The sequence below is a fragment of the Peromyscus californicus genome, unplaced genomic scaffold (genome assembly GCF_007827085.1).
Source record: "Peromyscus californicus insignis strain IS unplaced genomic scaffold, ASM782708v3 Scaffold_17__1_contigs__length_78620276, whole genome shotgun sequence".
NCBI lineage: Eukaryota > Metazoa > Chordata > Mammalia > Rodentia > Cricetidae > Peromyscus > Peromyscus californicus.
Genome location: NW_026294469.1, coordinates 14,591,329 through 14,612,551, shown reverse-complemented (window position 1 = coordinate 14,612,551; position 21,223 = coordinate 14,591,329). Strand labels below are relative to the sequence as shown.

Here is a 21,223-nt window from a genome sequence, read left to right as displayed (position 1 = left end):
TGTGATATTGCTGCTTTATTCTTAAACTCATTTGTCATACAAAATATCTGTGTCTAGTGGTTTGTTGTAGTTATTTATTTTTATGTGTATGAGTGTTTAGCCTACATGTGTATATGTGCACTACATACATGGTTGTGAACCACCATGTGGGTGCTGAAAACCAAACTCAGGTCCTCTGCAAGAACAGCAAATGCTCTTAACTGCTGAGCCACCTCTCCAGCCTGTGTTAATATTTAAATCATTACCTGCCGCAGTTCACATAAAAGTCTATCAAACCAGGCCGGGCGGTGGTGGCGCACGCCTTTAATCCCAGCACTCGGGAGGCAGAGCCAGGCGGATCTTTGTGAGTTCGAGGCCAGCCTGGACTACCAAGTGAGTTCCAGGAAAGGCGCAAAGCTACACAGAGAAACCCTGTCTCGAAAAACCAAAAAAAAAAAAGTCTATCAAACCAGAAACATGTGATAGTAATTCTCTTCTACCTGTACACTACATCTACAGCCTGAAGCAAACTTTTTGAAATTTGAAACAAAATGACTGAAATAAAAGAGTTGGAGGAATACTCACATCACAAATCAGGTTACTCAGTGGATGCCCTGCAATGGAAGAAAAAGTCTCCACAAAATTCCGAGGAGCAGAAAAAACACGAAGAACTTTTTCATCTGCTCCAGACACAAACTGAAACCGATCAATCAACGCTAAACATTTCAGGTCATATCCATGTATCTGAGGCCTTGCAATCTCATGCCAAGTCACCTGGGTTAACACACAACAGATAAAATGAAAAGGAGTGCACGCTTCAAAAATCAGTCCTTTTCAACAAGCAAACTATGGGATGCCAAGTTTCCTGCTGTCAAGTAGCCAGCCTGCAGGTTCCTGATGGCTGAGGAGGCTGCTCCATTAGGAGATTTCAAATGGAAGGAAGGTTGAGTTAAGAAGTAAGATATCTTACCAGTGACTGGCCTTTCCTCCTCCATGGAGCAAAAAGGCGAGTTGTCTGATCCGTACTAGTGGTGATGATGAATTCTCCCTCTGGATCCCATATTAGGTCTTGAACACCACTAAAGTGTCCTGAAATGACAATGTCTGAAACCCACCGTTTCTGCAATGAAAATGATAATAACACATATCAAGATAAGTAAGGCCCAACAAGAAGAAAGCTGCAAAACTAAATATTCAAGACAAGATATAAAATAAAAGGAGCTGTTTCCCAATCAACCACATTAAACTGTAATATCCAAATATGTGTTCTATCCTTTGAAACAGTAACTATGGAAAATTTCCCAGCAGACAGACAGCTTGATGTTACCTGTCTATCAACTCTCCTATCAAACAGGTAAACAATGGCGACCTCCATGCAAACGTATTAGGATTAAATGAGTCTACACTCATGAAGTATGCAGACAACGACAGCACATACTGCATGCTCGCTGAGCATTTATTAAACTCCATAATGAAGAACGAATATTGAGTAAAATGAGACCGATTTTGAGTGTGAACCTAGAGGGTTTCTATATTAAGTTAAAGGACTGAGCCAGGTATGGTGGGGCACACCTCTAAACCCAGCACTAGGGAGGCAGAGGCAGTCAGCTCTCTCTGAGTTAGATAGCAGCTTAGTCTACATGTGAGCTCCAGGACAGCCACAGCTACATAGAGACCCTGTCTCAAAGCCTTTCTCAATAAACTGCAGAGGGAAGAAAACTAGGAGAGGAAATGAAATTAATTATGCAACAGGTTGTTTAAAACCAAGGCTAATGACATAGGCAAGAATATTTTCTTCTGTTTTACTGAAACAGGGTCTCATGTAACCCAGGCTGGCCCCAAACTCTGTATACCAGAGGCTGGCACTGAACTCTTAATGTTTCTATCTCTGCCTCCGAGTGTTGGAATTACAGGCATGAAGTAACATACTGGTTATACAGGTTGTAAAGTTATGCTCTAACGGGTGTTTACAACAAGCTGTGGGCCACAGACAGTACTTTGGGATTCCCAGCAGTCTCCCGTGGTAACTCCCTACTTGCTCATGAAAAATCACTCCTGGGCTGGAGAGGTGGCTCAGTCACTAAGAGTGCTTGCTGAGCCAGGCGGTGGCGGCAAAGGCCTTTAATCCCAGGACTTGGGGGCTGGGGTGCGGGGGTAGGGGCGGGGCAGAGCCAGGTGGATCTCTGTGAGTTCGAGGCCAGCCTGGTCTATGGAGTGAGATCCAGGAGAGGCACCAAAAACTACAGAGAGAAACCCTATCTCAGAAAACCAAAAACCAAAAACCAAACAAACAAACAAAAGAGTGCTTGCTGAATAATCATGAAGACTAGAGTTCAGATCTCAGCATCCATGGAGCAAGCCAGGCATCCTACAATTGTCTATAAGCTCTCAAAGATCTGACACTCTCTTGGCTTCTGTGCACAGGCAGGTGTGAGCACTTGCACATACATGTGAGCATATGTTCACACAAACTTACACGCACATAAAATAAATCCTTGAGAAATAAATAACAATCAGTCTTGAAGAGTTAGAAAGATGGCGCGGTTAGGAGTGTGTGCTGCTCTTCCAGACCAACCAAGTTCAATTCCCAACACCCGTGTCAGTCAGCTCACAACTACCTATTAATTCCAGTTCCAAGGAATCTAACACCCTCTTCTGACCTCCACAGGCACCTGTATTCACATTCACACACCCACACACAGACACATAAAACTAAATCTTTAAATAATCAACCTTGACTATAAATAAATGGACTGCCTCTGGTGAGGGCTGCTGACAGGGAGGCCAGGCACAGGAGCACTGGGTCTGGGTATGCAGCATGCACTCTGCTTTATGCTCAGTTGTACTGTCAATTTAACACTGTTCTAAAGAAAATACAGTCCACTTAAAAGTCACCCCCCTCCCCGGGGCACGTGGTAAGTCTTTGTCTGCATAAGCACAGTGAAACTGTTTTCAGATTTGGATAGCTCCTCTCTCATCTTGTGCTTTTCTTCTGCAAAGACCCTCAAAGAGTCTGAGTTAAGGAAACAGAGTTCACCTTAAAAAATAGTTCCTAAACTAACAATGTCATAGATTTATTGGTTGTTTTAACTGCAGAAATAATCTTAAAGACTAAGTCCAAATAGAGGCTAGAAGACTAAGTCTCCAATAAAACAAGAAGGTAAAACCTCAGAGGTGATTATTTCAAAGGCCACAAACTAAAAGCGATGCAAATCCATGAATTTGTACTTTATAAAGATTTAGTGAGATGGCTCAGCAAATACAGGCACTGGCCACTAAGCCTGATGACCTAGGTTTTATCCCAGGACCCACATAGTATAAGGAGAGAGCTGGCTCCTATAGGCTGTCTTTTAACCTTTGCACTTACACACCAACACATACATAAAATAAAAATATGTGAAATATATTTTATTATTTTTTTCTTTTTTTAAAGATTTATTTATTTATTACATATACAGTGCTCTATCTGCGCGTACACCTGCAGACCAGAAGAGGGCACCAGATCTCATTACAGGTAGTTGTGAGCCACCATGTGGTTGCTGGGAATTGAACTCAGGACCTCTGGAAGAACAAGCAGTGCTCTTAACCGCTGAGCCATCCCTCCAGCCCTGTGAAATATATTTTTAAAAGGAAGCTATCAGGCCGGGCGGCGGTGGTGCGCACCTTTAATCCCAGCACTCGGGAGGCAGAGTCAGGAGGATCTCTGTGAGTTCAAGGCCAGCCTGATCTACAGAGTGAGATCCAGGACAGCCACCAAAACCACACAGGGGGGGGGGGGGGGGGGGGGGGGGGGGGGGGGGGGGGGGGGGGGGAAAGGAAGCTATCAGATACACATTCAAAATATGACAAGTCACATTTCACCCAATATTCTTACTTATTTATCGAGCATCCAGACTCTGACTTGTATCTGTACATGATGGGGGTGGGGGGCAGACAACCCAGGGTCTCACATAAACTAGGCCAATGCCACTGAGCCGCATTCCAGCCCTACATAAATAACATTTGGGCATCATTCAATTCTGTCACACTGCTGTACAGCTCTGCACTATGTTTAAAATGACTATCATCTCTGCTTGAATGTGTCTACTAGGAAAGCACAAGTCAGCAAGAAACCACATGCTCATACTCGGTTCACTGTACTCTGCTTCCAAAGGTGCAGTGCTCCGTGGTACGCATGAGCGATGATCATGGTGCCATTCTCTCCGAACTGGCAATTGAGAAATCCCAGGGTATTTCCACCTACTTCACCTACTCGGACCTACACAAGAACAGAAAAACAGTTATCAATCAACAGGTCCGTTTCTCACACTGGAAAAGAAGTTCAGAGACTAAGTTACAGCTCATTTAATGCATACAAAGAGTGAAAATTTACAGCTCTAGGAATATAGATTTGGGGTGTATATACTGAATTTCTTAAATATCCACCTCTTACCTGTTCTAACCAAACCCCGGAGTCTTCTTCTGGACCCCAGAGAATCATGCTTTTGTCCGTGGAGACAGACAGCAATCTCACCTTCTGCTGCAGGACACCATCTGAAGAGTGAAAATTGACATCTTTAGATCAACAAGCAGAGTCTGACTGCCAGAACAAAACAGAAGGGCACGCAGCATTGACTGCAACAGCAGAGGTGTGCAAAACCAGGTACCATGGCCCACACCTATCCCCCGGCCGTCAGGAAGCTGAAGCAGCACAATTGCTTTAAGCTCAAGGCCAGCCTGGGCTACACTGTGGGACCCAGTCTCCAAAAACAAAAACATACAATCATAAGGTCTATCCTTAGTTTAAACAAGTTGTGATATATTCAGACAATGGAGTATTACAGGGTCTACATGAACCAACATAGCTCTATCTCTAAACATATACATGTGTGATACAAAAGGATAAGTACATACTAGTACCGAGTTTTATCAATGACAACAATACTACATAAACATGAAATTCAGGTTCACTAACATGCCTAGGACTGATAGGCATTGAACTTAGCACAATGTCTCCACAGAAGAATGGAGGAAAGCTTCAAAGGTTCCTGAACTACAGAAAAGCTAGAGGTTGTCCTCTAATACAAAATTGTGAAGTAATACATATTCTTTTAAATAAATCTTAAAAAGACTGTTGTTTTACTATTTTTAATTATGACCTGTATGTGCATCTCTGTATGGGTATGTACAGCGGTGTCTGATCCCCTAGAGTTGGGAGTTAACGGTTGTGAGCCACCTGACATGGGTGGCTTGGGACTGACCTGGGTCCTCGGCAAAAGCCATCTCTCCAGGCCCTTTTTGGACATTTTCACTACTTAGTTATAGGTGTGTGAATGAGTGCATCTGCTCCCCTGTATGGGCACACTGATACTATGCATGCAGAGTCCATTAAGAGAGCATTAGATTCCCTGGAAGTACAATTCTTTATGAACTGCCTGATGTGGGTCCTGGAACCAAACTCAGGTCTTCTGCATGAGCAGTGAGTACTCTTAAGCACTGAGACATCACTCCAGCCTCTGACACTGACTCCCCACTCCCTTTAAAGACCAAATAAAGAGCTTCGTTTGAGCTTGGGAATATGAAATTAGGGATTCCACTTTGACTTTCAGTAACTTTGGCTGGGTCTTGGTGTAAGTGCTAGGCCAAAACAATGCCTTCCTCTTATTTATTTATTTAAAGATTTTTAATTATGTGTCTGTGTGTGTGAGTGCAGGTGCCCTCGAAATCCAAAGAGGGTGTCAAACACATCTCTCTAGCCCCTTTCTCTTCTTTTTACTGTTGGAAACACAGCTTCCAATTAGCAAAAATGAGTGTCCAGCTTTTCTTTCTTTTTATTTGTGCCTGTACACATGTGTCTGTTTGAAATAAGGTCTCATTATTCAAGATGGACTAACCTTGATCTTGTAATCCTCCTGTCTTAGCATCCTGACTGCTAGAATTGTAGCTATGTATTACTATGCTCAGCTTTCTTTTCTATGGAAATGGGGTTTTACTACATAGTTCAGCCTGGCTATAAACTAACAATCCTCTTTCCTCAGCCTCTTTAGTGGTGGAATTACATGAATGTGCCATCACACTCAACAAGATTTTTTTTTTTAAGTTTTAAACTAAACTTGAGCTGCTAGGAAAGAAAAAGTAAATCACACAGCTAGTTTGCTCTCAGCTACAGAGAAAACAGTGACCCCTGTACAGAGCAGGTACCGACATGCGTTAATGACCACAGAGCACATGGGTCAAGAAAAGCAGAGAGGTGATGGGTTGGGAAGAAAGAAACCACTAGGCGAGGCTACAGGGCACACAATGGAGCTGGCAACAAAGGGTAAAATGACGAAGACGACGCTGTGGCAACTATGTACAACCTAAGAGCTGAGCAGTGATCCCCGAGCATTAGTGACTGCGGTTCCTGGGGACAAGAACCAGGTTATGCCTTGCTCAGCTTTACACCAGCACCAGCCTGAGGGCAACCCTGCCCTCCATAGACAGAGGCTAAGGGCTACAGAAAGAAGGGAAAGGCGTTGACTCTCCTAAGTGCTACCTCCCAGTATCAGCGCTCCACGCTTTCAAGAGTGAAGGTTCCACTGAGACTGGCTTGAGTCGGTTTTTCTCAAGCTCTGGAGTCGCACGGGCAACAGGGGTTGGCAGTTTCAGCGCCCTGGTGGCAATCAGCCTGCCTGAGGACAGCTTCCAGTGGAGCTGCTGTCGGCACGGTCACCACACAGGCCTTACATTTGCCAACTTTAGTCACGCTCACAGCAACCCTCCAGTTCAGCTGCTCAGCTCAAAACACTGTGACACTGAATGAAGCAAGGGCTGTTGGTTTCCTCCTACCTTCGTAGTACGCAGGCAGCCAATGAACTGAGTTTACCCAGTTTTCGTGTCCAGTCAGCAGGGTCTCCAGGGTAACCGCAACAGTTATGCTGATACCTACAACAGAAGCCACACAGACACCCTTTCCTCACAGTTCCTCTCAAAGGACATCTGCAGAATCAAGTCTAGTGTGTAATTATGTCAAGAAATTAGAACAAAACATAATAATCCAGATTCAACAAAAAGAACAAGAATTCTAAACTTCATTAACCTCACCCACTAGAGAAAAGGAGCTAAAAATGAATTGTCCCCTATACTTTTCTCTACCTGGGTATAAATAAATACTAAAGAATATATTTTACTATTTGAAATATTCCTGGAAAAGCTGTTCCACAGCAATTTAAAAGCAAAATCACACATCATTTACATTTTGAAACATCACATATACAATTCTTACATTTCAGCTCAAAACTAGGGCTGAGAGTGTAGCTCAGCCATGTACTGTGTAGCACGTGTAAGCGCTGGGTTGAATTTCCAGCACAAACAAAAATACATACACCCCCCCCCCAAGAAAAGTAGTATTAAAGCAAAAACAAAGACTGGGGGTATAACTCAGTTGAGAGAGTGTGCCTGGCACACCCGAGTTTGACATTAACAGGATGGTGTGGCACAGCCCGCTAACAACAGCATTCAGAAGGTAGAAGAGGAGGTTCAGGAGTTCCGGAGGCCGGCATGGGGTACATGGAACCCTGTCATTCATAGATAGATAGATAGACAGACAGACAGATAGATACATGAGACCCTGTCATTCATAGATAGATAGATAGATAGATAGACAGACAGATATAAGGGAAACTAAATTTATATTACAGTAAATAAATGAAAAATTTCGCATTTTGGCGTAACTATTTATAGTATATTGGCTATATCATTTCTTGGTTTCCCCCAGACAACTGTTACCAAAGCCACAATTCTAACAGGCCTCGTAACTAAGACTAACCAAGAACAGCACACTTAGGGAGTGAGGACTCCTGAGGACTGGCTTTGGTATTTACAAACAAACTCAACTCTATCTCCATCCTACAACATTCCAACAGGACCTATGAGGGGCAAGCCACTCTATCACAACACTGTAAGAAAATATGAATTCCACACGCCACTCAAATGTAGAGTTTAGCCTGTCCCTTATGAATGCACCCCAACAGGACCAGAATTCACATTTCACAAATTAATTCACTGATAAACAGTAAGCATAACTTTCAGCAATTAAAAAATAGTTTATAAAAGTGTTTCAAACATGAAAAATAATAGATCTCACATAAAAATAAAAAACTAACCTTCACACAGATGTGTGGAGACACAGACAAATAAAACAGTTAGCAGAGCTAAGTATTGGTACATCAAACACTTCATTGTCACCCACCTCCGTCCTGTATAGTGAAAGTATTTTCCTTCAGTCTTATACCATCATCCTCAGTTTCTAAAGACGTTGGTTTCATACACACTTTCCATATTCTTATTAGGCAATCTTGTGAACAGCTTGCGAGGAAAAGGTTTCTACCTAATTAGAAAATACATAGTACGTGACTTTTTAAAGCACTATATGCAGTAAATTTAGGTATAACACTTTTTATATATGGTTTGTATATTTCTAGATCCAAAAATATTAGACTTTGCTTCCTTATCCTTCATGAAGTTGACTGGAATTCATTTTTAATGGCATTGGCAAATATATACACAATGTTAATAAATATGTATGTAACAAGTGGTTCTCTACAGCTAGGGCACGAAGTTCTAGGAAGAATTCTTCAAGAACATCTACATATAAATAGGACAACTATTGTCATCTTGTCAATATTAATTTATGTCATTCTTTACCACCCAATCAACAGTTAACAAGAGTTAAGAATCCCCTTTTCTGGGCCAGTGGGCAATGGTACCGGCCACCAAGCCTCAGTGAGTGTGATCTTGGGACTCACAGGGTGAAGGAAACCCTGCTCCCAATCCCCAATGCTGTCTTGTAGTCTCCAGATGCATGCCATAGTGTGTGTGTTCCTTTTCTAACCAACAGTAGACAATGCAACACACACAGAAACTTAAAACTTGCCCCCATCATGCACACGTGTAGTAAAATTTCATACTGACCAAAAGTTGCCCAATCTACTCCTTTTATCCAGTCCTCATGCCCACAGAGAGAAAGCATTTTCTGAAACTAGGAAGATAAGAGTCAATAAAGTAAGTGACACCTCAGTGACTAGTCAGGCTAGTCACTATCTTCAAGTCTCAAGCAGTCTAAACGTTCACAAGATAAAACAGCACATGCTGCAGATACAGCACTGAAAACGCTGGACAGCTGGACTGTTGCAACTATTTTAAAATTTCTACATTAAGATGCACTGCTAAGCAAAACATAATTCTAGTCTCTTAGTAAAAACCATTAGTTACCTGGTCATCCTGTTGAACAAATAAGTGAATTTTGCAGTCATCATCACCACACGCTAATATTGGTACTGGGAAGGAAAACAGGCATGGCTGTAAGTACTGCAGCTACGATCACTGGGTGAAGAAACCGACTTCTGCTCCCCACACCACCGCACAAATGAACTGAAAGCCCCCCCGCCACCTCCAGGACTACATGGACACTCTAACGTTTCTAGTCAGTGGATCTGGCGAATACTGGGACAGCTGGTTCTGTGCACTATGACACAGGGGAGGGGAGTGGGGAACAAGGCAGGGACCAGGGAGAAGGCATGGGGTGTGCTTGCCATGTAAGCCTGAAACCTGAGTTCAATTAAGGAGCCACAGAAAAAGCCACATATGGCATTGTGCATCTGTAATCCCAGCACTCCTTTGGCAAGATGAAAGGAAGAAAGAAGAACTGGCAGCAAGTTGTAGGCCACCTAGCCTAAAACACAACGTGTCTAGAAACAAGAGAGCCCTTGCTTTAGAAACAGGGTGTACAGACAGAAAGACTCCCAGAAGTTGTCCCCTAACCAAAATAAATTTCAAGTAAGAACAAGTAAGGTGCATTTCTACAACACCAGCCAGAGGACCAGGGGGAAAAGCCATTAGCCCAGCTGAATACTGAAGAGCCTCCAAGCCCAGCATCAGTTGCTACCTAAAAATCTTTACATGTATTTGCCAACTTCAAGGATTTTACATTTGGCTTGAGAATGAATTAAATGTTAAAATAAAAGAGCACATAATCAAATATACGGTTAAGAACTCTGAGATGACTAAAAGGTACATGTTGCAAAACTAACCTTGCTTCCCAGCCACCTTTACATAAAGGAAGCGTAACATGGAACCAGAGTCCCAGCTCCTGCTGTAGAGGACAGAGAGCAGGAGAGGCTGGAGTTCCCTGGCCATGCCTCTGGCAGCTGGGCCTATCCTCCAGGTAAAGGAGGAGGTAAAGGAACCATTGTCTCACATCAACTACCATTTCTGTGCCTAACAAGGCAAGGAAAATCATACTCATCATGAGGGACATGAAGGGTTGCCATCTTGAGAGGCTCACAGTTAAGCACCTTTCAACTTAGCCCAACCTTCACCTTCAAAGAACTACTTTCTCCAAATTGTATTCAGATACATCCACGATGAAATAAACAAGCAGCAATATCAATTTGGAGTATATATTAAACCAATAAAATCTCAGCTACCAAAATTCCTAACAGCTGCCCTAACTTTATGAGCTATACCACTTGATTTGCTGTTTTTCTGTTTCTGAAACAGTCTCACGTAGCCCAGGCTCTCCTTGAACTCCTGATCCTCTTGCCTCCATCTCATTGACGTGTATCTCAATGCCCAGTTTATTATTTCATGGGAGCATTTAGATACAGGGCTGGAGTATAGCTCAGTGGTAGAGTATTGTTTAGTATGTGTGAGGCCATCCACTGGATCACCAACACAAGATAAACAAATGTAACAGATACAAAATCAAGGTCCCAAACCTTTCTTATGCTGTTCTTTTAATAAATGGGAGGGCACTCACCATTAATACCAGGCAAAATAGACAGGCAGACAGTCAGAACACATGCATCTCCAAAGTTCAAGGTCTGAAGGAATTTTACTGAAAAACATGAAACAAAAACTCACCATGAGCAATTACCCCTGAGCTTCTCTACCTAAAGAAGCTGGGTGGTCTCACTAGTTCAGGGTGTCAGCAGAGAGATGGACAAGTCAACCCAAAGATCAGAGAAAACAAAATAGCCCATTTAAAAAGGCTTAGTTGGAATTTACTTAGGTAAATACTTTGGTTAAAGGGTATTTTGCAAAAGCACAAAAGTAACACACTCATATTAGGATACCATTTTAAAGTTGCTTGAAATGGTGGAACTTAATACGAGCTCTTGCAGCTGTTACTCATTTCACAATTTCCATTTCTTTTATCTACATTACAAAGCCTCCAAACCTACCTTCCGACCCCTTTTTAGACCACAGTCGAACTGTAGAATCTGAAGCTGCAGAAGCTATCAGAGCATGCAGCGCACCATCGGATGGCCCATTCAGGTAAATAGCATGCACGGCATAAATAGGTCCTTCATGGCCTTGGAGACGGATTGCTTTTAAAACCTGAATCAGAAAGAATGTCATCCGTGTTACAAGAACAAAAGAACTATATAGCTGGGTATGGTGGCTAATGTCTGTAATCCTGGAACTCAGGAGACTGATCCAGAGGACCACTCTGAGTCTGAGAACAGCCTGGACTATCAAATGAGACTGTCTCAAAAAAGAAAGGTGAGGAGGCTGTAAACAGAACATGATGGCTGTACATCTGTAATCCCAGCATTTAGGAAGTGGAGACGGGGTGTCATTAGTTCAAAGTCCTCCTCAGTTACACCAGCTGAAAGGCTCTCTCTTTGATCAGTAGTCCAGGCGCACTGAGCACCTGTGCACACAGAACTGAATGGGTGGGTACCCAATCCCGAAGATGCTCAGCCTTTCCCCTGAATCCCAATTCTTTTCATCCTTCTTTTCCAACTTTCATCCCCCCACCCCGCCTCAGTCTGGCCTCATTCTCCTCTCAGTTGACTGTCCTGCCACTAGGAGCTCAGGGAAGCATTAAGGAAAAGTCTGGCAAGTCTCTCACTTCAGGTCTCAAAAGTAAGAGCTCACTTCACCTCCCTGGATTCTTCTGCTAAGACTGGGCCCAGTGGGGGTGGCATTCTGCTCCTTCAAATGCAGGTGACTCCACATGGCCCTCTAATCCCTGTAGCATTGGGGGCATGGAACAGCCAGCAGGTCATATGACATGACCACACCAGGTTCCATATCTTCCTACTTGCCCATTTTTCTATACAGAAGCACCTTTCTCCCAGGGCCCTAAAAAAGAACCCATTCTCACTCATGTCCCTGTCCATCATATCCCCATTTTATTTTGTAACTAACCTGTCAGTGCCAAAAACATTTCTACACACTCTCCTTTTCTTCCGGTTTCCCCTATAAGTCAGCAGTGCTTTCACAGTACACCTGACATATCCCTTCCTTAGCAACCATCGCTGATTTCCAAACGCCTGCTGAATAAGAGCCCCTCCCCCGCAAGCTAAGGATTGAATCCAGGGCCTCACACATACTAGGCAGGTGCTCTGCCATGGATCTGTATCCCAGCCCAACCACAACAACAAAAAATTTGAGATAGTGTTTTGCTGTACAGCCTATACTGACCTTGAACTCATCCTTCTGCTTTGGCCTGTTGAGTGCTGACAATCCAGGCCTGCACTACATGAGTAGCCGAAGAACAAACTCCTAAAGCCAGCATTCAAATATGAACTCCCCGAAGAACAAACTCCTAAAGCCAGCATTCAAATATGAACTCCCCTTATTCTCTAGTATTTTTGTACACTATTGAGAGCCGGTGGTAACAAAAGTCCATGGAGTATACAGCGGTGACAACTAGAGTTCAGACGGTCAACCTATCAGAACTAAGGGTTCTGTTAGAGGCAACCATCATGAAAGGCGTTATGGAATTACTGCCTTTTGAATGAACTGGCTGTCTCTTGTTGTAAACTTCTTGTGCAATAACAGCTATGAGTCTCCCCATTTACCGTGCATCTCTATGTTATATGTACATGTAATCTCTTGATTGCATCTCAATCTTGGGCACAACTTTCCCTATACATTTAAGGTAATTGGACAACTGTCCCCAGCTGTGTTTATTTTTCATTAACATACATCTGTCCAGGGCCATTCTCCAGACAAAAGTATTTCAGCAAAGATCCCTTTTTCCAAGGACAAAACTGCACGTAGATAAACATTAGCTCATCTCACTCACAGATAGAGAAAAGAACCACTAATAATTAAATTCTCAACTCCTTACCTTCACCCTGGGTTATTTACACAAGACCCTAACTTAAGAGATTTACTGCTCACATTCCTGGGATGAAGTTTTAGCCACTGGCTAGTTACTGAGTTAAGGCAGTTACTTCCCACTGACCCAAGGAGATTGCCTACAAGGCCAGGCAGGTGATAGGTACCAAGCTTCTTTCTTGTGCAAATTAAGGTTTTTTTCCTCCTCAGCCAGGTGCTATTCCTAGATTTTCTCCTCAGCAATTACTCTGAGCGAAAGTGCTTTTACTAACCAAAGGCTACATGCTCTGACATAGGTTGCTTACCCACCTAGCATATGTCACCCTCCCTATCAGAAAGCAACTGCAGATGAGCAGGAAAAGCGGCGCCAAAGACAGTTTACTTTCTTGTGACTTATTGATCCCTAACATCCTACCTAGCCATTTCTAGATTATAGTTTGAGCACATAAATTCCCTAACTGATCTTAGCCTTTAGTTGACCCTACCAGAGAACTCCCCTTTAGGCACTCCCCTTTTGGGTTGTAATTGGAAGCTTACAATTAATTGCTTTAATGTGTGGGTCCTTATCACCTCTCTCTGCGACCCTGAAAAACTTCAAGCCTCGCACTGCATTGCCAAAGAATTACTGTGTGGGTATATAGACTGGTTCTCTGAGAGCACTGGGGGGATTGATGGAGAAGAACAAAGATGAGGACGGAGATGGAAAGAACTAGGTAGACATGAGAAGGGACTGAGAGCAGGAGGGACTGAGAGGTAAGAGAACAGAAAAGAAACTGTGTAGATAGAATTAACTTAGAGAAATAAAGCAAATGGACTAAAGAATTCAGTGTGCTTAGATTCATTGAATATCCCTCAGATTAGAATCCTCAGCTGGTTGGTAGGCTCTTCCACGGACCATGGGAGCAATATAGGCTGGACCTATTATTGTTTGCGTTAGTACACCATGTATTATCTAATAACATTCCCAAACTGTTTCCTCAGAGTGCAATGGGATGCTAAGAGATTTTAAATGGGAATGACAGGTGCGTTTGTGTAATGTATTTTCTACTTGGAATCCTTACCCTTTGAATTTTCCCCAGGACAACACCCTCCACTGCACAGTCAACTCAAAGGCCATCCATCTGCAGCAACTCTGCACACCTGGGCACGGAGCACTCTGACTTTTCAGTATTCAAGTCCACTCTACCTTCAAGATAATGTCCTCGACTCAGGAACAAGAGGGCTCCGCCTTATCTACTTCTTTGGGGTAATGTTCAAAATCAATATTTACCTGGCAGCAGCTGCCTATTTAATACACCAAAATGTCTGTCATTATCGAGAACAGAACAGCTCACCTAAGATTGGTCTGAATGAGGGAGTCCCAGGCACAAGTGGCAGACAGCACACAAACATGGAAGCAGGAGTTAGAGGAGGGGTACAGAGCCCTGACAGGCAGGAGATAAACCATCTCAGCTGAGTGGGATGGCACACACCTGCAATCTCAGCCATCCATGGCATACAGTGACACTGCCTTAGAAAATGTGTATGCATCTGCTGTTTATTTCTGTTTATCCATGTGTATGGCACACATGTGGGGCTGAAGGACAAACTTGGGTGTCTGTCCTCATCTTCCATTTGATCTAAGCCTGCGTCTTTCTTAGTTGTTGGCCATGATGTATCCCAGGCTAGCTGTCCCAGAGCTTCTGGGCACTCTCCTGTTTCCATCTTCCATCTACAGTAGAGACTCTGGAATTCCAGGTGAATGCTGCCACGTCTAGCCACTATGTGGGTTCTGTGGACTAGAACTCAGGTCCTCCAGCCTGTGCAGCATGCCTTTTACCCACTGCATATCCCCAACCCATGTCTCAGACTTTTTTTTTTTTTTGTTTCTCTGTATAACAGTCCTGGCTGTCCTGGAACTCAATTTGTAGACCAGGCTGGCCTCAATCGCACTGAGATCCACCTGCCTCTGCCTCCCAAGTGCCAGGATTAAAGGCACGTGCCACCATTGCCTGGCTCAGACTTTTTATTAAAATAAATAACTAAATAAAGTTTCTTGGCTACTGTGATGGTGTGAATAGGAACGGCCCCCACAGGCTCATAGATTGGAATGCTTGGTCATTAGGGAGCAACACTACTTGACTTGGATTATAGGGTGTGGCCTTTTTGGAGGAAGTGTCCCTGAAGGTGGGTTTGGGGGTTTCAAATGCTCAAACCAGGCCCAGTGTTTCTCTCTTGCTGTTGCCTGGGGAAGTAGAACTCTCAGCTCCTTCTCCAGCATGTCAGCCTACATGCCACAACACTCCCTGCCATGGCAATAATGGACTAAACCTCTGACACTGTAAGATGCCCCAATGAAATGTTTTCCTTTATAAGAGTTGTTGTGGTCATGGTGCCTCTTCACAGCAATAGAACAGTGACTAAGAGAGCTATATACTTAAAAAAAGAGAGAGAGAGAGATAAGCATTTGGGCTTCAGATTTTTTTTTTTCTTAATACTATTTTGGCAACTTATTTTCTAGTATATTTATGATCTAATTTACTTGAAATATTTAGTTTGGGGCATAAGAGACCTTTTACTTTCCTGCATAACAATTCAATCATGCCCAGCTATTTCTTTTCTTCTTTTTTTTCATACAATATATTTGATGTTTCCCCCTTATCCAACTCCTTCAGATTCTTCCCATCTCCCCACCCATCCAACCTCATATTCTCATTCTTATTCCAAACAAACAAAAAACAAAAACTGAAAATCAAAACAAACCAAAAATATTTTAAAAAATACCAAAATGGACAACAACAACAACAAAACAAAAACATGGCATCAGTTTTGTGTTGGCCAGCTTCTCCTGGACATGGGGCTTGGCCTGGAGTATGTTTGATAAATCCAATGACACGAAATTGTAAAAAATCAATTTTCTCTTTCCCAGTAGGCATCAGTTGCAAATAGCTGCTTGGATGGGGGCTTTGTGTCCACCGCCCCTTCTCAGTGCTGGGATTTTGTCTTCAGATTTTAAGAAACGATAAAGTATATGGGTTACAGATAAGCAAATAAACAGATGAGAAAAAAGGAGGACATTTTATAAATCAAAAAACAAGAAATGAGAGCTAAAACTTGAACAGTACATACAGTCACTTCTTAGATTGAGAAATAGCTACTGACCTGATTATTCACTATCTCCCAGTGAATCACTCGACTGTCGGCTCCTCCAGACACCAATTCAGAGGAAGGGACTGAAAAAGTTGTGTTTGGGTAAATATCTTCATTCACGTCATTTCTTCCCCTAGTTATTTTCTTATCAATTTCTTAGGAAATCTAAATTATCTGGTGACAGACCTTACTAGAAGGTCACAGGTTACAGTGATAACACATGTAATTCATTTTACGTGACCTCACTTTTAAATGGAAGTAAAATTAATACTTCACAACAAAGTCCTATGGTGTGATTCCAGTAGTTTTTGATGTCAAGTGGTGCCAAGTAACATTATTTACAACTGTATTTTTGCACACACATTAAGAGCCATCCTTAGTATTATATAATGGCTTTTACTGACTTGATACAAGACTTACTCTGATTCACCACTAAGATAAGTTGTGTATTAAGCCTTTTTTGATATTACAGATAAAACCACAGAAGAGCCTCACCAGCTCAAGAAAATTCTGCACTTGGGCCCGGAGCGTATGCAGAATGAGGAGAACTTAGAGTGTAAGACAAGAGCACAGCAAGACAGGACAGCTGAGAGAATCCCACTGGAGTAGGAGTTTACAGCAATCAATAGGCCAAGAACAACTCTGGAGACAGAGACTCTTACAACGAAGAGAAATAATCCACTGCATTCCACCAACTTTCAAAATTTTTGTTCTACTTCACACTCTTAAGAATTTTAAGGCCAGGCGGTGGTGGCGCACGCCTTTAATCCCAGCACTCGGGAGGCAGAGGCAGGCAGATCTCTGTGAGTTCGAGGCCAGCCTGGTCTACAGAGTGAGTTCCAAGAAAGGCACAAAGCTACACAGAGAAACCCTGTCTCAAAAAAAAAAAAAAAAAAAAAAAAAGAATTTTAAAAACCCCTAAAAAGCTTTCAATTTGGGCTATTTGTATCAATATTAGAAGTTAAAACTAAAAAGTACTTTTTTAATAGTTCACTTAAAAAATACAATGATGTTGAGCAAGGAAACACATGCCTTTAGCCCCAGCACTCCGGAGGAAGAGGCAGGGGCACCTCTGTGGATCTGAGGCCAGTATGGTCTACAAAGTGAGTTCTAGGCCAGCCAGGACAATGAGACCTAGTCTCAAAAAAAAGACACAGTTAAGATGATTTATTGGGTAAAGGAACCTGCTGTACAAACCTAGAGATCTGAGTTTGATCCTCAAACCACACAAAGGTGGGTACAAAGTCTACACATGCACTGTACCCACCTCCACCATCACACACTGGTAATAGTAATTTAATTATAACGATATACAAAATATGTTAATACAAACTTCCATAGGAGCTGAAGAAGTCTAAGGCTAGAACCATAAAAAATTAAAAAGAACAGGAGCACAATTTTGTATGTCTGGAGGCTCTTTAGTATCTGACTACATTAGAAAACAGCTGAAGTTTCCTATTTGCTGCTCTGTTTAGTCTGTTACAGTATCACACATCATGTGGTTGATAGAAAAACCACACAGCACACTCATGACAGCCTGTGAGTGAGCACGCTTCTTAATATTATGAAAATAGCATGGACCTCACACATCCTGGGACTACCAAGGGTCCTCTGATCCAGTACAGTCCTTTACTTTCTAGACCATACTATCAACTGCAACAAACATCCAAAGTCTTAACTAAAGCAACAGTCTACATGGCAGAAACAGACTAAGTCAGCTGAATGTCAGCCTCTACCTATGACCTGCTCACAGGTTTTCCACTCAAAGGCTATGGGCACAGGGTGTATCCATGCTTCAACTGCTATCAAGTAAAAATACTAGTCAGCTACCTCACTGGGTAGACCAGTTTTCATTTTTTTCCAAACATATACCAGTCAAGAAAATGATAAATCAAGAGAAATACTGAAAAAAAAAATTACTAACTGGTCAGGCAGTGGTGGCGCACACCTTTAATCCCAGCACTTGGGAGGTAGAGGCAGGCGGATCTTTGTGAGTTCTAGGTCAGCCTGGTCTACAGAGCAAGTTCCAGGACAGGCTCCAAAAGCTACACAGAGAAACCTTGTCTCTAAAAAACAAACAAACAAATTACTAACTGTACTTTGTCAAAAAGCATTTGAGATAAGCCTTCTTGGCTTAATTAATACTTACAGCCATCCTGTCTACGTATCCACTGCAGGCAATTGACTCGAGCAGTGTGACCATTCAGATTGTTAAGAACCACCTTTTTCTTTAGAGAAAAAAAAAATATCAATTAGTACATTAGAATGTAGCCCACAAAGGGATGGATAAGTAAGTAAAAATCAGTTATCAGTATTTTGATGCAATAAAAGGAGCAGAATTCCATCAACAGAGTTGCCTTTTAAGTCATAAACCTCTAACTGTGGCTTGACTTATCCATTCACTATAGCATTTCCTGCCTTTCCACACGCATTCGCACCATCCTGTTAATAACTGGCCATCTTAGCTCCCTGGATCTTCATCTACATAGCTGATGTAGATCAACTCAACCCCAACCTCCGTGTCAGCAAGCCTGTCTTAAGTCTCCAGGATAAACAAGAAGTCCCTTTGTGGGCTACAGTCCACAGCAAAACAATACCAGGCTGCATTAAGTAGAGGGTTTAATTTTTTTTCCTGTGCATTGGTGTTTTGCCTGCATGTATGTCTGGATGAGTGTGTTGGATTCCCTGGAACTAGAGTTATAGACAGTTGTGAGCTGTCATGTGGGGGCTGGGAATTGAACCTGGGTCCTTTGGAAGAGCAGCCAGGGCTCCTAACCACTGAGCCATCTCTCCAGCCCACGTTGATGTTTAAAAAAAAAAACCTTGTAGTTAATGTATATAAATTCATGGTTAGTCAAGTGGTAGGTTCTTTAGCCTCAGTGACAGTGACACAAGGTCATGAGGCCACAACTGCTAAAGTCCTTCTAAATCAGACCCCTGCAAGTTCTACAGTCAGATCCTCAGCCACCCTTCGGTAGCCTGACTTCACACCCCGCTAAAGATCTGCTCACAGGACTTCTCTTGACAGCCCTGTCCATGTTTATTATCAATAGCACTGACTTGATGCCTGCTTGTATGCCAAACAGAATTTCTCACAGCTGGTGAAAAAACCAGGCAAATGTGTATAAACCAATACATTTAATGAATGAGCTCTCTGAGGTTGGAAAGCACTTCAATGCATTTCGCTGTCTCTCCCACCAGACCGAGGAGTAATTACTCATTATCTTTGTAGCGTCACAATGCCTACAGCAAGCCTAGACGGGATCTCAAAAAATGCCAAATAAACATCATTCTCAAAACTGTACTGTAGCATTTCGTGTGTGTGTGTGTGTGTGTGTGTGTGTGTGGTGTGTGGTGTGTGTATATGTGTGTGTGTGTGTGTGTGTGTGTGTGTGTGTGTGTGTGTGTGAAGGTCATAGGCTGATATCAGAATGTCTTTCTCAATCAGTTCTCCACCTTCCTTTCTGAACCTGAGATTAGTATTTTGACTAGGCTGGGTAGCCAGTGAGCTCTGGAGTCAGATGCACACAGACATGCCTGGCTTTTGCATGGGTGCTGGGAAATCTGAATGTAGGTCCTCATGCCTGCTTAGCAAGCACTGTACCCACCAGGAGCCATCTCTCCAGCCCTACACTTCAAGTGTTCCTTTAATTATATACCCAACCAGAAAACACTTGGCAAAATACTTTGAGGGTTCAATGTATGACATGTTAAAAATCCTCTAACATGACTCTCAGGTTATCATTAAAAACTGTGACAGAGGTGGACATGGTGGCCCAGGTCCTTAGCCTGGGGAGGCTAAGACAAGAGGATGGTAAGCTTGACAGCAACCTCAACTCCAGTGGGTTCAGAGGTAAGGAAGCCTGGCCTACAAAGTGAAACAAACAAACAAACAACAACAACAACAAACAGTGATGGAAGGTATGGGGACAAATCCACTGACTTCTGCCCAAAGATGGGCTTCTACTGGCTTAGTTAGCCATTGGCTGATGATCAATGTAAAGTTCACCTTTGGTTTGATATGCTTCTTCTTGTCAATCAAGAATACATATGGCAATTGATAAGAAATAAAGACCAGAAGTAGGAGCATGCTATAGGTTAAGAGGAAATAATTTTTTTCACATGAATTTTGTATCATTTTATATAGCAAAAGTTAAGGGAAATTGGATTTCAAATCAAATTTTAACAATGCAGCACGGTAAGAAACACAAACAAGCATCTGCACTGCATTTTAGTTTTCAACGTTTCAACTCTGACACAGGACCCATGAAGCACTAACTGTATCATCCTAAATGGTAGATTCATATAGAATAGAGAGGATTCATACCTCTGGTAGCATGCATTAATTACTCACTTGAGAAGCTGAATAGGAAAACTGGCAAAAATAATCAGCTGGCTGATGTTCAAGAAATGGGTTAAGTCCTGCCTTATAACCAGGGCTTAGGACTCCCATCCTCTATTGTTTCCCAGTTCTTTAAAAGCTGCATTCATGTATCTAAAATAACGGTAACATTTCTTTGCGCAATTCAATTTCGTTAGCTACACTGCGGGGGGAAACAAAGGATTCAGATGCCACGCCTAAATTTCAATTCTTTTAAGGGGTCTGGGAAAGATGTCATCCTTAGGATTTCAGTTCGGGGATCACAAGCCACGGTCATCCTAGGTTGAGGCAGCGCGATGCAGGAGAGGACAGAGTCCAGGCCCCTCGGGAAGCTCTCCGAGCCCCTTTGAGTGTTCTGGACCGCGCACGAGGCCTGCAAGCCTGGGCCCGTAGCGCGCGCGCGCCTAATCCCCGTACCTTAGGGTCATAGAGAACCACGGAGCAGGACGTGCCGAAGGCCAGTTGTCCTCCATGCCCGGAATTCCAACTCAAAGCTCCTCGAACCTGGTTCGGGCAGCAAAAGACATGAGACACCTGGAGCACAGGTACCACCATCATCTTGGCAGATCAGCGGCCGAGCCACTCCCGCCACTTCCGCCCCAGAGCGGAACTACTCTAGCTAGCCGCCGCTTCATCCCGCAG

General features: G+C 42.9%; 1 protein-coding gene across 1 annotated transcript in view; it reads right to left on the bottom strand.

The window, feature by feature from the left end:
* The window catches only part of Elp2 (elongator acetyltransferase complex subunit 2), a 39,455-nt gene extending 18,237 nt beyond the window's left edge, over positions 1-21,218 (bottom strand). Inside the window, exons 1-13 of the mRNA XM_052741678.1 lie at positions 20,999-21,218; positions 18,350-18,428; positions 16,213-16,283; positions 11,181-11,337; positions 10,757-10,834; positions 9,211-9,275; positions 8,911-8,977; positions 8,189-8,326; positions 6,787-6,882; positions 4,412-4,512; positions 4,106-4,237; positions 950-1,099; positions 565-753 (exon numbers count right to left, since the gene is read on the bottom strand). Coding sequence (XP_052597638.1) covers positions 565-753; positions 950-1,099; positions 4,106-4,237; positions 4,412-4,512; positions 6,787-6,882; positions 8,189-8,326; positions 8,911-8,977; positions 9,211-9,275; positions 10,757-10,834; positions 11,181-11,337; positions 16,213-16,283; positions 18,350-18,428; positions 20,999-21,139 — 1,464 coding nt within the window. The 5' untranslated portion in view covers positions 21,140-21,218. The remainder of the gene's footprint in view (positions 1-564; positions 754-949; positions 1,100-4,105; positions 4,238-4,411; positions 4,513-6,786; positions 6,883-8,188; positions 8,327-8,910; positions 8,978-9,210; positions 9,276-10,756; positions 10,835-11,180; positions 11,338-16,212; positions 16,284-18,349; positions 18,429-20,998) is intronic.
* Between the last annotated feature and the right edge of the window lie 5 nt (positions 21,219-21,223).